This window comes from Triplophysa dalaica, chromosome 21 (genome assembly GCF_015846415.1).
Source record: "Triplophysa dalaica isolate WHDGS20190420 chromosome 21, ASM1584641v1, whole genome shotgun sequence".
Classification (NCBI taxonomy): domain Eukaryota; kingdom Metazoa; phylum Chordata; class Actinopteri; order Cypriniformes; family Nemacheilidae; genus Triplophysa; species Triplophysa dalaica.
The window spans coordinates 1,526,991-1,543,992 of NC_079562.1; the positions used below are offsets into that span (position 1 = coordinate 1,526,991).

A 17,002-nucleotide genomic window follows, 5' to 3' on the forward strand; every position below is an offset into this window, starting at 1 on the left:
TTAAAAGATGGAAGATATATTTGTAGTGTGTCAAGCTCATGATCTACCCCATCATGCACATTAAACTGACAGCACAATGCATGAAATGGTTTCCTGTTGTTGATCTTCTAGGTCTAATTTAGTTCTTTGGTGAGTCTCGTTCTATCACACATACATTTCTTACGCTTGCTGTAATGATGTTTCTCATCATTGCTCTGCAGCTTCTCATGGAGGTTTGGTCATATAGTAAGTGATTTAAATCCATTCATATCTTCATATCTAATGTGTGATGAGTCAAGTTTTTATGTAGGACGAGCGAAATATTTATTCACTGATAATTCATATCTGGTGTGTTTATAATTTTATGCGGCAAAGATATTTCAAGTAGATTCGGTGTAAATATAGTTATGTTCATGTATGCGGTCACATTATCAAAGACCAAATAAACCAAAATATTCAATTATTGTACCATTATTTTATAAACTAATAGGAAAGTAAACCCAAATAAATTGACAAAACTCAAAGGTTTTGAGGTAATTATCACATTTTCCACACTTTATAGCTTCACAGAACAATCAGATTTTGATTTTATTGTACACATGCGTTAATTCCTCTTATGTAAAACATTTAGTAAGATAACTTATAGTGTCTGATTAACAGTAAAGTAATATAATTATGATTATGAGTAAAAAGTATTTATTATTATAATAATAATAATATAACAGTTAATTTTCTAGTTACCATTCGTATATCATCTGCATAACTCTTTCCCATAGCTTTTCGTAAGCAAAACTTACATAAAGGAGAAATATTTAAAATATATAAAAATAAAATGCTAAATGTATGGTTATAAAATTTTTGTTTATATAAACAAAATGAAAAAAATATTGACTATAACATTTATATAAATATGCATGTTTACCCAGGACAACATAAACAGTGAAATGTTTCCCACCCGAAAATTACCATGAAATCAATCAATATAAGTGAAGACTCATTTTGCTACTTATCTTATCTTTTTTTATTTTTTCTATTTTGCAGACGTCCCTAATGTAAAAGCATCTCCAGATGTCCTAACAGAGTCCCGGTCTTTAAATCTGACCTGTGAGAGACCAGCAGATGTTACAGTAATTCAGTGTTATTTCTATGCAAACAGACAAAATGAAAATCAAGTGTTACGACTCAGTCATCATGTGATCTTAGTCTCACTGGGGCTGAAGTTCTTTTATGGACGGGTTTAAAATCCCCTGTATCACTCAACATTGGTTGTTACTACACAACAGATGTGAGCGGAGTTCATCAACCATCAGCTCACTCTCCTCCTGTCACACTGACAATACTGGGTGAGATATTTTACTGTCTTTCTATTTTATGAACCTACAATATCAAATATTTTTCAACAAGCATATGTCTGTGTGTTATTTTGAATACAGATGCTTTTAAGAAACCCGTCATCAGCGTTAAAGAAAGTGCAACCTTACTCAGTATAACGTGTGAAATCCCAGAGTCAGTCCGAGCTGATTACGGCTGTAATCTCTACACTGAAGATGGACTTCTCGCACACAGACGTCATTCTCAGAGATCACAGTCAAGAAAGCATTTTTAAAATGGTTAAATTTTTCATGGTTAAATGTAGACCGTTTTATCTGCCACGGGAATTCACTTCAACCATTATAACGGCAGCTTATATTCCACCGGATGCTGATGCCAAGCTTGCTATGAAAGAACTTCATGCAGCCATCAGTAAACAACAGACTGCTCACCCGGAGGCTGCATTTATTGTTGCGGGAGATTTTAATCACTCAAACTTAAAGACAGTGCTCCCTAAATTTCATCAGCATGTTTCCTGCCACACAAGAGGAAACAAAACTTTAGACCATGTCTATACAAACATGGCTGAAGCTTACACCGCAACCCCCCTCCCCCACCTGGGTCAATCTGATCACCTTTCTTTGTTCCTCACCCCCAAGTATTCACCTCTCATTAATCGTGTGAAGCCATCAATGAAGACCATCAAGGTGTGGCCTGCGGGGGCAGACTTCACACTCCAGGAAAGGTTTCTACACACAGACTGGAGTATGTTTGCTTCTCAGGCCACCAGTGGCTCTCACACGGACATTGACAGCTACACCTCCTCTGTATTGGACTACATCAATACCACCATTGATAGTGTCACAACTCAAAAGCAGATCACCATATACCCTAATCAGAAGCCATGGATGAACAAGGAAGTGCGCCTCCTGTTGAAAGCACGCAACACCGCCTTCAGATCAGGTGATGCACAGGCCTATAGTACTTCCAGGGCAAATCTGAAGAGGGGCATCAAAAAGGCCAAGCACTGCTACAAGTTGAAGCTAGAGGAGCATTTGACCAATTCTGACCCTCGACGCATGTGGCAGGGCATCCAGGCCATTAGTGACTATAAACCCAACCACTCCATCCCCATAACCACAGATGCTGCCTTTCTGAACGAGCTTAATGACTTTTATGCACGCTTTGAGAGAGACAATAAGGAACCCGCCACCAGGCTCACACCTTCCACCGACCACCCAATCATCACAGTAAATTCCACAGATGTTTTCACTGCACTAAGCCGGATAAATGCGCGCAAGGCTGCTGGCCCTGACGGCATCCCTGGTCGCGTACTCCGGGCATGTGCGGAGCAGCTCGCTGGGGTCTTCACGGACATCTTCAACCTGTCCCTCGCCCAAGCAGTGGTTCCAGCATGTTTCAAATCCACCTCCATTGTGCCCATTCCAAAACATTCCAGCCCGACATGCCTGAACGACTACCGCCCTGTAGCACTCACACCCATTGTTATGAAGTGCTTTGAGCGGCTGGTCCTGTCAAACCTAAAAGACTCTTTACCATCCACACTGGACCCATACCAATTTGCCTACCGTAGCAATAGGAGCACAGATGATGCAGTGTCCATGGCGCTGCACTCCGTGCTCACACACCTGGACAATAAGGACACTTATGCACGCATGCTGTTTGTAGACTTCAGCTCTGCATTCAATACCGTAATCCCTTCCAAGCTAATCATCAAACTTGGAAACCTAGGCATTAACAATACAACCTGCAACTGGATTATGGATTTCCTGACGAACAGGCCTCAGCTTGTTAGGCTAGGCAACATCTGCTCCACCACAACCACCCTCAACACTGGTGTACCACAGGGCTGCGTACTGAGCCCCTTTCTCTACTCCCTTTTCACACTCGACTGCAGGCCTGTGAATGGATCTAACTCCCTCATCAAGTTTGCAGACGATACAACAGTGATTGGTCTCATCAGCAACAACGATGAGACTGCTTACAGGGAGGAGGTACGGCACCTGGCCACATGGTGCTCAAACAACAACCTGCTCCTTAACACTTCAAAGACAAAGGAGATCATCGTGGACTTCAGGAAGGCGAAAGGAGGCACACACGACCCCATCCACATTAACGGGACGGCTGTTGAACGTGTTTCCAGTTTTAAGTTCCTGGGGACCCACATTTCGGAGGACCTGTCCTGGACCACCAACACCTCATGCCTGGTCAAGAAGGCTCACCAGCGTCTCTTCTTTCTGAGGACACTGAAGAAGAACCAACTGTCTTCAACTATCCTGGTGAACTTCTATCGCTGCACGATAGAGAGCATCCTGACCAACTGTGTCACAGTCTGGTACGGGAACTGTTCTGTTGCTGAGCGCAAGGCACTGCAGCGGGTGGTGAAAACAGCCCAGCGCATCACAGGGACTACACTCTCTTCCATTGAGGACATCCAAAAGAAACGCTGTCTGCGTCGAGCTCGCAGCATTCTCAAGGACTCCTCTCACCCCGCTCATAGACTGTTTACTCTCCTGCCTTCCGGTAGGCGCTTCAGGTGCCTCTGGGCAAGAACCACCAGACTAGGAAACAGCTTTTTTCCCAGAGCTGTTTCATTATTGAACTCTGCTCCCCACTGATTTCACTACCTCTCATAACTTTAACTTAATGCTGCTATTACAATGTTTACATTGCACTACAGGGCTGCCATGCATGACGGAACTGTACACACCAGTACTTCATGTATCTGCTCTACCGGACTGTTTACACACATCATTTGCACTCTATACTGCTCACTTGCACACCAGGAACATTACACTGAATGCTCATTTGCACTAATGGACTACTCTCATAACTGCATTAACTCATCTACTGCACTGTAACTTTCATAACTGCATTAACTCATCTACTCATCTACTTCACTGTAACCTTAATAACTGCATTAACTCATCTACTGCACTGTAACTTTAATAACTGCACTAACTCACCTACTGCACTGTAACTCATCTATTGCATTATTGCATCTATCGCATAACTAACTGCATCTACTCATCTATTGCACTATAACTTCAATAACTGCATTAACTCATCTACTGCACTGTGACTGTATATCTGCATCTACTCATGTATTGCACCGTACCTTTAATAACCACATTAACTCATCTACTGCACTGTAACTTTAATAACTGCATTAACTCATCTACTGCACTGTAACTGTATATCTGCATCTACTCATGTACTGCACCGTACCTTTAATAACCACATTAACTCATCTACTGCACTGTAACTTTAATAGCTAATGTCTGTAACTAATGCACACTCAAGTCACTTGCACTATTGTATAGTCTATATTGTTATCTGTTCATAACCTCCTGTACATTAATGTTCACAGTATATAGCCTTCTGTATATATTGTTCATAGTACATACCGATTGTCATATTTTCATAGTACATGCCCAACGTAAATTATTTTCCTAATATTGTATTCTGTATTTATTCACACTGTATATCTGCACTTGCTAATTGCACTTCTGGTTAGACCTAAACTACATTTCGTTACACTGTACCTGTATATGTGTAATGACAATAAAGTTGAATCTAATCTAATCTAATCTAATTTTTGTCAATTCTATTTTAGTCAAGATGAAGTATTTGCAGATGAGCAAACAAATAACACCCGAGAGCTGAGTTGTGATTATGTGCTGAACAATAAACCTGCAGAAATGTCCCCACGTAGTGACACGTTCAACATCAGAGGTGAGTATTTATACATTTATGTATATGAGGTGTATGTAATTGTAGCTCAGAACTCAGAACCTGAAAGCAAGTTAACCTCATTTACCATAATATTAAACTGAACGAAACACTGTTATAGAAAATTCCGTAAAGAACGCAAATTTCCTGTAAACTGGAAAAACAGATTTATCCCGTAAAATATTTTTTTCCTGAAAAATTATAGGATATAAGGATATGTGTTCAATTGTTTTCTCTATTTTTCTTGTAAATGTGTTGTGTTGTTCTGTAATGTTTTTCAAAAATAAACTGTAAAAAAATAAATCTTGTTTAAAAATATACACATTTTCTTGAGGTGCAAGAAATAAACTATAAAATAGAGGGCTTTTCCCTGTAAAATGGGATTTTCCACTGGTTTTCTTGTAAATTTGTGTTTTTTGACAGTATATAAAACCCAGAATAATAACCAAAAAAATATTTAAAATGAACAATGCACTTGAACATGTGAAATAAAAAAAGAGATATTTTTGGATCCACAATTCGATTTTAAAGGGATTCTCATCATTTTCAGAGGCATTTTTGACTCCAACAACCCATCATTTGGCAAAAAAGTTATTTGCTTTTATCGTTCCATCTTATGTGGCATGTGTATTATTCTTATTGGTCCCTTATTATTGTTATGTAAATATTAATGTAAAAGCTTGATGAGAATGTTTTTCCCACGCCTAAAAGTATTAATGCATGGTCATGGTTACATCTGGTTTACAATAATCCTGTTATCTTTAGCTGATAAAGCAGTTTCTATACCAACTTCTTATCAGTTTAGTCTGGGAGGAAAGTCATTTTAAAGAGTTCATTTTGATTGTGATCATTTTCACATCTTTTTCACATTCACATTGTAAGTAATCTGAACTATATATTAAAGTAAAGAATACTTGAACTCCAGTTATACAATCATGATTGAAACACTGCTGTCTATTAATTTGGGGTGTTTTCTGTTGCAGATGTTACTAAAACCCCTCACAGATCTGCAGATTACAAAGGTTTTGAAATGCAACACAACACACATGTGCAACCCAACAAAGCACAAATGCACAACACAACTAAACATGCAGCACATTCAACACAACATGCACAAAGCACATGCCCTAATCGAAAAGTTCATTGAATATCTTTTGTCTTTCCCACTCCATATTTCGTGTACAGTCACACAAATGTAGACATTTACTATTTTTGTGTACAAGACTAAAGACTTTTGTGTGTCTACAGGTGTGGGGTTAATAGTACCACTGCTTTCTGCTGCTTTAGGGATATGCATGTCTGTCATTATAGGACTTATCTGTATACACCACTGTAAGTAAAATTCACACGATTAGATCTAAAATCCAAAAATCCATGTTTCTCTGCGTAGAATAGAGAAATGAACATGTTAAGGTGATTAAAACTTAAACATTCATTGTATGGTGCAAAATGAATGGCAAAATAAGGTTTAGGATCTGCAAGTGTTCAATGCTAAACAGAGTTCAGACCAAATATTTCAACAGATTGAAGCTACTGTTGTGTCCTTCAAAGAGGTTTTTTACTGTGAGTGTAGTTACATCATCAACCATCAGAGGTCAGAAGTGACTGGTGTATCCCAGACGGTTCAATAAGAGTGTATGTGAGGAAAGAGCGATATATACTCCAAAGATATTTGCATCATTAATACTGTTGTCTCCAGTCATTAGTTACAAACTAAGGACAAACAATGAGGAAGGTACATGATGTCCATTTGCACTAGTATGAAGTATGTTGTAGTTGTGTTCAGCCTCATCTCATGATGTGATTGATTATGTAGGCATACATCACTCCGGCCCAATGATGAATAACTGCTCTAAACACTCAGGTAAACACTTCTTTAATATCCACATCCTCTTACACTAAACTGAATCCATAACATGTATGTAACAAGACATTGCAGGCATGTTATGTTCATAGAGCAGTGTAATGCAGTTGGATCAGGTTATGAATAACATTATAGGGTGAACAGATGACAGAAACGTCCTTTTTTATGGGTGTAATATCTCTTTAATGCTTCCTATGGCATACAGGAGCTGATGTTCTCACAGTGGTGGTCTACAGCACATCAACCTGACATCCTCAGACAAAATAACATCTCTATTAAGTGCTCTCTGACTGTTCTCGGTTCTGTTCTATTGTAGTGACACCTGTTTTAATACATGTCTGTTTTATTTGACTGTGATAGCATACTTAAAGTCAATAAAACAGATTTGAACAATCGTGGTAAACATGGTACATTCTCTTACATTACCTTTCATTCACTTCAATTGAACTATTTGTTTACTAATCTGTTGTTAGACAGGCGCTTTGTTGCAGTTATTATCTGCTAATATGAGTCCTACCTGTCAGCATAGATATAAAAAACTAGATGCCACATTAGCATCCGGGCCGCTACAGAGTCAGCGCCAGACCAGACTAACAGGAGGGCAAGTGATTCCTAGTGGGTGGGCACACAATCAGCATCATTAATACAAAAAAGTCAAAACCAGCAAGGGCACACTTACAACTTGTGCAGGATGCTATTTTCCAAATTAAACAACATTACCATACACAGTCACAACGAAAACAAAAGGTTGGCGATCATAACTTATGCTGTGATATAATACTCCTTCGCACCAAGGCTTGCTAAAAGTAAATGAAACACACTGAAAGGTGCGGAGTGCCAACATTAAACCTCCTTAAAACTGTGTCCTTCCATTCGGTTGTCCATTCCTTTTCCAAAGCTGAACTAACTGTGAGCCTTTCCGTTTGTGAAGCATCTAGCGTCTGTAACATTGCTAATTGCTAGCGGCTTCCCTCCAGACGTATACATGAATACGCTCCATAATGACGCATCATCGCAACAACCAGACTAGATTTATCTATTAACAAAGTAAACACATAGGCTAGGCTACCATTTTCATTTCCACTTTGTTTAAAATTCTCTGAACATTAAAACGTTTGATTAATTATTGTCAGTAGGTATTACATGAATTTAAATGTGTGTCATGTGGGGGGCACAACAACCCTTTGGGGAGGGCATTGCCCGCGAGTACCCCCCCTTGGCTCCGGCTCAGGGCCACTAAAGACTGTTTCATCTGACGCGTGTGGACTGGAGCAAACTTGGTAAGATTAGTAGCCTGTGGTGTTTTGATCGACACTTTAATATCAATTCGACGGCACAAATCATTTCCTGTGGGCCGTTCTTCTACTTCCTTATTTAGCCGCTCTGCGAGTCTCATTCTGTCTTGTTTCTCATGCTTTCTGTAATGGAGCTGTTCATCATCGTTGCTCTTCATCTTCTCATGACGGTTCAGTCTTCAGGTAAGTCATCTACACTTAACAATTTCATTTAAATTATTGACCAGAAGATTTTGTATAAAATCACATAGAAATAAGGAACATTACAAGAAACCTATGAAAAAGAACTATATCTGTAGTATCAGACTGACAAATGTAGTACACATGGAGTACGATTAAAGCTTTAAAACGGAATTTATTGATTCCAAGTGAATCAATAATATTAAATAGACAGTAAAAATAAATAAAAGACAACTGTGTGCTGTTATTTGTGTGTACAGCATTCAACAAAAAGTTGAACACTGCAAAGACTTACAAAGATATTAACAAGATGCACTACTCAATTCAATTATATTTATACAGCTCTTTTCACAATGTGGATTGTTCCAAAGCAGCTTTACAAGAGAAAATAAGAAAAACAAAAAACACAGAAAATGTAAAACACAGCACAGTGCATGGTGTTTATAGAACAAGCAAGATGATTCTAGTAAATAATATCCAATAATATCTTATATAACAATCTCCCGGTGAGCAAGGCAGCACTGCCCTGTGGTGAGGAACAAAATCTCAAATGATAAATAAATGGAGAAAAAAATGGAGAACCAGTATCAGCCGAGAGGGCCAGATCTCCTCTGACGTGTCACAGCAGCACAAATAAAAGATTTGTTTAGTAAAACATCTTTGTCATTTTCAGAAGGCCCTAATATGAAAGTGTCTCCAGATGTTGTGAGAGAGTCAAACTCTGTTCATCTGAACTGTGAGAGTCCAGCAGATGTGACAGTAATTCAGTGTTATTTCTATGCAAATGGAGAAAAATATAAAAATATAAAACTCAGTTCATCATGTGATCTTAGTCTCACTGGGGCTGAAGTTCTCTCATGGACGGGTTTAAAATCCCCTGTATCACTAGACATTGCTTGTTACTACACAACAGATGTGAGCGGAGTTAATAAACCATCAGATCACCCTACTGCCACACTGACAATACTGGGTGAGATATTAAACTGATGACTTTCTGTTATATAAACCTCAAAGTCAAATAGTTTTCATGAACTTTTCTTGACGTTTTCTCAAACTTCATCCAGATCCTCTTGTTAAACCCATCATGAGTGTTGATGACAGCGCTTCCATACTCAATATCTCATGTTTAATCCCAGAGTCAGTCAGAACTGATTTCACCTGTAATCTCTACACTGAAGATGGACCTCTCAGACACAGACATCATTCTCACAGATCACAGTCTGGAGATCACTACTGTGTGTTCTTCATAAGTCTAAGTGAAATATTCACACATAAGCAAACAGTGAACAGACACTTGAGTTGTGATTATTCAGTCAGAACAGATCCTGAGATGAACCTCACATCACCACGCAGTGATCTGTACACTATCAGAGGTGAGTAGATGATGTGAGTCTGTATTCACTTTTCTTTTACACCTGATGTATTCTGTTGAAGAAAGATTTGGATTTGGCAAGTCATGAGGAGGATTAAAGATGATCAAATCTGTGGGTGGACAAATGTTACTTTAATCAATGTGTTTTGTGAAAACGGCAGAGATGAAACTCAACTGAATGTTTAAATCTAACAGAGATAAACGATTAGAATCTCTCAACGTTTATTATAGAATCATGTTGCAGATGTCTTAGTTTTTGCAGAAACCACAATATGTATTTGCACGTGATTATATCAGATAGGTTTTGTCAGACGGAAGATGTGGTGACACATTGGACATGCAATATGTAACTGTTATGTTTAGATAATGTTCTGTTGGGGACTGAGAGATTATATTAATATGATCATATTCTTAGAAATGATTACTTCATGTGCTGATTGTAATGGAAACACAGACGGCAATAAGCGCTAGACAAATACACTCTAATAATAACCAATAACAGGAGGATAAAAATTCACTTTTACTTTACATTTTACATTACGTTTGAGACTCGACAGAGAACAAGACAACAGGGAGAGTATAGATGGAGACCTGTGCTGCGTCCAAAATCTCCTTCTTACATACTATCTAGTAGGCGAAAATGAGTACAAGTCATGAGTAGTATGTCCAAAACCTCAGTATGAGAGAAATAACAGCATTGGTCTACTCCTTCCGCCGAGATTCGTGTGTGTGGATTGGATGGACACTTTTCTATACACTAATACACATATCATTCAAGAAAAAGTTCCAGTAAAACTAGCTCCAGTTTGCCATATAATGTAAATATCATTTATACATTTTCAGGTTTTCCTCAGGCTGTGTTGACAGTGTCTCCTTCAGTGATCACAGACACAGACACAGTTCAGATGAACTGTTTGAACAGAGAGAGTCTGAATATGGACACGTGTTTCTTCACTGTAGATGGAATGGAAAGTAACATGAAAGAGAGCAGATCATGTCATCTGTCACTCACTGAATCTGACATCATTCATTGGTCGGGAGGTCAGAGGTCATCTATCATCATAACCTGTTACTACACTGTGTTTAAATCACAAGTTCTCTTGCCTTCTCCACAATCTGAACCAGTAACAGTGGCTGTCTGGAGTAAGTTCTGTCATCATGGTTACACTTTATTTTGAGAATAAATGAGATTTAGTTCACACGTAATTGTGAAGTTTTTATGGTTTTTGAAAGAATATCATAGTAAGTAATTGAAAGATATTAGAGAGACAGTCTGTTAATTGTCTAGCTGACAAGAAGTTGCAAAGTTACTTATAAATATCTATCAATATAGACTATCAATATTAAGTGTTACCATCTTTTCTGATTATTCAGAGTTGTTTAAGGCCGTGTTGACAGCATCTTCATCAGTGATCACAGACACAGACACAGTTCAGATTGACTGTAAGAACAGAGACAATCTGAAGATGGACACGTGTTTCTTCATAATAGATAGAAGTCGCATACAAGAGAAAAGATCATGTCAACTGTCACTCACTGGATATGACATCATTCATGGGTCAGGAGGTCAGAGGTCATCTGTCTCCATAACCTGCTTCTACAGTGGCCAATCACATGGCTTTGAATCATCTCCACATTCTGATCCAGTAACCGTAACAGTTCAGAGTAAGTTAAAGATATTTTTTTGTCTTGAGATAAGTGATCATCACCTGCTACAGTAACACTTGTGTCAGATGTCAAAAAGCAATATATTTTGCAGCTGGTCCTCGGACCACTCGAGATTCAGCGGCGATTTCTCAAGGTTCTTAATTATCTCACAACTCAAGTTTCATTTTGCTTTCATCTCAGCCTCTCAGAAACCGATATGACAACAGTTCTCTCTAAACTATATCTAAAAATATATTATTCCCTGGACAAGAAAAAAGTGTTTTTCTTTAGAAAATGTGTGTTTCATAAAAGGAATAGAATCACTTATGGATTCAGGACATATCCTAATACACATAAACATGCCTCTCTTTAGTGACAGAAATGTGGATAAAAATCCTGTCGGGAGCGGTGTGCTCTGTGTTTGTACTCACAGGACTCATCTGTCTGTGGCGATGCATGTGTAAGTCAAGTTTACACATTTAGTTTAGTTAGTATTTAAATGTTGTGCAGTATGAACAGTATGTTCTATATGAGCTGAACTGAAGAAATGAAGCAGATGTTCTTTGTTTTCTAGGCAAGAATAGAAAAAAACGGTCAGTACTTGTACAAATGCATCTATGTAAAATAAAAACAGAATAATAATATACATGTGTGCAAAGACACAATAAAGATATTTGAATAAAAAGAATCATTTTCTTAAATGTATTTGTTTTACTGCCAGTCAAGGACCTGCCGTAGAGACAGTGAGTATCATCTGTGTTTTTCAAGTCACAAAGTAATTTAACCTTCTTACACTTTAAATACGATACATAGCAAAGGGAAATGATTTTTATACTTTATTCTGTCATTTAGTGTGTTTCTGGACCTGAAGAGTCCTTCTCTATGATCACTTCTGTGCAGTACACATGTCAACATACGGGTAAAAACTTTTTTGTGTATATACATTATGACTTCAGTATGAGAACGTAACACTTTACTTAAAGCATATTTGTATAATACTTCATAAAAGTAGTTTTAATGTATTAATTATGCCTTTTAATTTACTTTATAATGCATTGTAATGTCTCATGAATAACTGTAACGTCTTGGTTACGTATGTAACCTCAGTGTCCTGATGGAGGGAACGAGACGTTGTGTCGAGAACGACAGATGGGGGTTCGCCCTTGAGAACCAATGAACTCTGAATACTATAGAAAAGGCCAATGAAATTTGGCGAATGAAATTTGCATGCTAGTCTCCGCCCCCGGATGTCCGGTATAAAACGAAGCCGGCGTGCAGCATTCCCTTACCTTTTGTTCTGAAGAGCCTGAGAGCCTCTCACGACTGCAGCAGAATACGATACGTGTTTGTGGCATAAGGGACACAAGGTCTTGTTCCCTCCATCAGGGAACTGAGGTTACATACGTAACCAAGACGTTCCCTTTCTGTCGGTCTCTCGACGTTGTGTCGAGAACGACAGATGGGGTTGCCTATGGAAAACGCCACAACGCTGTATCGCGTCACAATCGCTAGCGAAGCGACGGTAACAGGCCTGGGCGTGTTAGCTCGATGCTTTCGCGAAACTGTTACCTTCCAGGTAGGCTAGCACTAGGTCCGGTTAGAACTATCTGTGATAGTTTATATGGTATCCCGGCCTAAGGAGGATGGCTGCTCTGCCCAGCCAGCCCACAGGGTGTGCTTGCTTAGTGATGGATGGAATGCCTGTTCTTTACCAGTATTTGGGTAAGAAGGGAGGTTGGTGAGATACCTGTTCTTTGCCATGTGTTTGGGTAAGAAGGAAAGGGTAGATAGCACACTGACCCAACCTATTGGAGGGTGGAAAGGTGCTTTCGCAGGCATACGCCCCCCGGATGCCAGTCCTACATGTCGCCACGTAGGACGTTGTCACCATTTGGCCACCAGGGGTCGCCTGGGGGTCATGTTATACCTATTTGTTTATTGATTGCACCTGTGCCTCGTTTGTTTGAGCGTTTTTATACACCCTGTTTTGCCCTTAGTTCCTCCTGTTAAATTTGTATGTTACTGCCAGTTCCGTATTACGGTGAGCTCTGTTTTCTCCTGTTGGTTTCGAGATACCCTTTTGTTGATTACCTTTCATGGATGTACCTTTGTTGGATTTATCATTTTGTGGATTATTTTGGAGATGGATTGTGCTTGATGGATTATCTTTTTGTCTGAGCATTAAATCCTCCTTTTGCAAGCATCGTTGTGTCTGCCTCACCTTTTGGGTTCAACCACTTTCCACACCGTCTACCCGAGTGTGTACCGGGTTCTGACAGGAGTTGGCAATACCCCTACGGGGTGAGCCCTCACTGCCAATGGGCATGGGAGATTCTGAGATCGGAATGCCGTCGTAACGGCATCCACGACCCAGTGCGCAAGCCTCTGCTTGGAGACAGCCTTCCCCTTCTGCTGTCCTCCAATACAGACACGGAGCTGGTCAGAGCTTCTGAGCTCTGCGTGCGGTCCTGGTAGAGGTGCAATGCATGCGCTGGACACAACATGAATCGGGTTGGGTCTTCTTCCCCGATGGGGAGCGCCTGCAAGTTCACCACTTTGCCCCGGAAGGGAGTAGTGGGAACATTTTGGGCACTCATCCGGGCCTGGGTCTCAAGATAACATGAGAGTTTCCAGGGCCGAATTCAAGGCAATCCGGGGACACAGAGGATGCTCTGAGGTCCCCTACCCTCTTGAAGGAAGCGAGTGCCATCAGGAGGGCCGTCTTACTCGGGTTCGGAAGTTCGGAACCTCCAAGGGGTCCGCAGTGCGGGCAAGATGTGTCAACGAACGCTGCTTCAGCGTGCTGGACGCCCAGACACCTAACCGCCGAGACGCCCAGGGGAAGGTTGCTGTAGGTAGGGACGATCCGCTGCTCTACGTCATAGATCCGACAATGTAGAAGAAGAATTTGTTGAATTTGTTTTGTTCGTAGTCATGAGCGAAGGCTCTGAAGAACAAAAGGTAAATGAATGCTGCATCCAGGGGCAGAGACCGGCATGCAAATTTCATTCGCCAAATTTCAGTGGCCTTTTCTATAGTAGTCTGAGTTGATTGGTTCTCAAGGGCGAACCCATCTGTCGTTCTCGACACAACGTCAAGAGACCGACAGAAAGGGAACCACAGTTAATACATAATAACACTCAGCAATTTATTTTAACTTTTTCTAAACAACATTTAATAAATGACAACACACATGATAAACTATTATTATGCATCATACCCTTTATAATGCATTATACATGAAGGCTTTGAGTAAAGAGTTGTCAAACTTATTTAAAGAACCTTATTGATTGATTTCCACCCCATGTTTGTAATGTTAACATTCTATGATGTTTAACCTCAAGGTCTCAAGCTTCCACAGTCACTCCAGGATAGCAAATCAGGTCCTTTACTTATCACCTTATTTACGCCTACAGGTAACAGAATACAATCATATAATTCAATAATAATATCGTATTATCCTAATCTTTAATATTCTATCAGTGAGATTAAATGGTGAGCAGATCAAAACATTGACTTTGACAGATCAAAGCTTCTCAGATTTCTTTCTAATGTCTCAAGCTGTTTTTATTGTATTTATACCAATTTAAATTTTTCTTTAAAAAATGTTTACAAACCTGACACTTCCGATTAAACTGGAGCCAAATTTACATCATTACCAAAAACCTCACAGTGACTTTTATGTCTTCTGTTTACAATGTTTCTGTATTTTCTTTTGCCTTGAAGAATGTTCACCACATGTACTGCACCATCCCGGATAAACCAGTAAAAGATTCTGCTGGAGGTCAGAACTACAGTTTGGCTTTCTGAAGTTCACTTAAGGCCCATTATTTCCTTTTTCAATTTCATCGCATGCTTTCACAACATGTAATTTGCTAAATGTTCAAATAATAAAATATTCTCATTTGATGCCAAACTGTGATCCACTTTATTAAACCATTCATAAAATAAAAATGTTATCACAACAGTTTTAATCACTAACTTCTGCTTCTCTATCATCAACTTGAGTTTGAAACATAAAATTGAGGGTTATTAATGCGTTTTGAAGTCGAATGGTCTAATTTTCAGCAAAATGATCCTCAATTTACAGTATGTATCAATATTACATGCTTATGGGTGTATACACTACAAGACTGGGTTGCCTATGGAAAACGCCACAACGCTGTATCGCGTCACAATCTCTAGCGAAGCGACGGTAACAAGCCTGGGCGTGTCAGCTCGATGCTTTCGCAAAACTGTAACCTTCCAGTGTGGTGGTCGGGGGGTTCCAGAGCTTTCTTGGAGAAAGATGGGTACAGCCCTGACCGGTAACCTTTCACGGACGGGGCCTTAGCTCTCTACTGGCGAGAGGCCGTCCGGCTCGGGTTTACACCGGGTGAGCGCAACTCTTAATCAGAGAAGCGCTGCAGAGGCCACCTCCTACCAGTGGGGAGGAATATGGTGGATATAGGTATGGTCTCGTCCTTGGAGGAGAACGCATGGAAAGTGCGGACTGGGTAGTTAACCGCGAGGTCCACCTGGGGAAGTTCATGGGTTACCAGGAGGGGGAACCATTCTCATGAGGACACATCAGACGGAACAGCCCACGGAGGGGGTGTTACAGACTTCCGGTAGCACTAGGTCCGGTTAGAGCTATCTGTGATAGCTCATATGGTATCCCGGCCTAAGGGGGAAGGCTGCTCTGCCCAGCGTGCCCCCCAGGGGGTGTTTGCTTAGTGATGGATGGAATGATGCCTGTTCTTAACCAGTGTCTGGGTAAGAAGGGAGGTTGGTGAGATACCAGTTTCTTAGCCATGTGTTTGGGTAAGAAGAAAAGGTAGATAGCACACTGACCCAGCCTGTTAGAGGGTGGAAAGGTGCTTTCGCAGGCATACCCCCCCCAGATGCCAGTCCTACATGTCGCCACGCAGGACGTGGGCTGACACCGGGTTTACACGAAGGTTGTTAACCCTTGCGAAGGTGTTTGGGCGTAGCCCAACCCGCAGCTCTACAGATGTCTGCTAGAGAGGCGCTTCTGTCAGTGCCCAGGAGGTGGCTAAAACTCCGTGTGGAGTGAGCCCTCACTGCCAATGGGCATGGGAGATTCTGAGATCGGAATGCCGTCGTAATGGCGTCCACGACCCAGTGCGCCAGCCTCTGTTTGGAGACAGCCTTCCCCTTCTGCTGTCCTCCAACAGACACGGAGCTGGTCAGAGCTTCAGAGATCTGCGTGCGGTCCAGCACGTACAGGATACAACACTGATCGGGTTGGGTCTTCCTCCCCTATGGGGAGCGCCTGCAAGTTCACCACTTGGCCCCGGAGGGAGTAGTGGGAACTTCTTGGGCACGCATCCGGGCCTGGGTCTCAAGATAACGTGAGAGTTTCCAGGGCCGAATTTAAGGCAATCCGGGGACACGGAGGATGCTCGGTGGTCCCCTACCCTCTTGAAGGGAGTGAGCGCCGTCAGGAGGGCCGTCTTACTCTGTGAGGAAGATCAGAACCTCAGAGGGGCTCTTGGGGGGCACTGAGGCTCCCCTGGGCCACTTAGGGTCCCAAGAGGGTATGGAGCGGAGATGAGGCGGATTCCGCCCTCTCGCGCCCCTTAGGAACCTGGTGACCAG

The 17,002-nt window shown here is 40.9% G+C and overlaps 1 protein-coding gene across 1 annotated transcript; it reads left to right on the forward strand.

The window, feature by feature from the left end:
- Window positions 1-8,271: 8,271 nt before the first annotated feature.
- On the forward strand, window positions 8,272-15,260 carry LOC130410450 (uncharacterized). Its single transcript, XM_056735126.1, has 12 exons — window positions 8,272-8,385; window positions 9,056-9,352; window positions 9,447-9,755; window positions 10,598-10,897; window positions 11,129-11,419; window positions 11,514-11,555; window positions 11,781-11,861; window positions 11,976-11,994; window positions 12,123-12,144; window positions 12,254-12,320; window positions 14,746-14,817; window positions 15,128-15,260. The coding sequence occupies exons 1-12, from the start codon at window positions 8,319-8,321 to the stop codon at window positions 15,160-15,162; spliced, it is 1,602 nt and encodes a 533-aa protein (XP_056591104.1). The 5' UTR covers window positions 8,272-8,318; the 3' UTR covers window positions 15,163-15,260.
- Window positions 15,261-17,002: the final 1,742 nt, after the last annotated feature.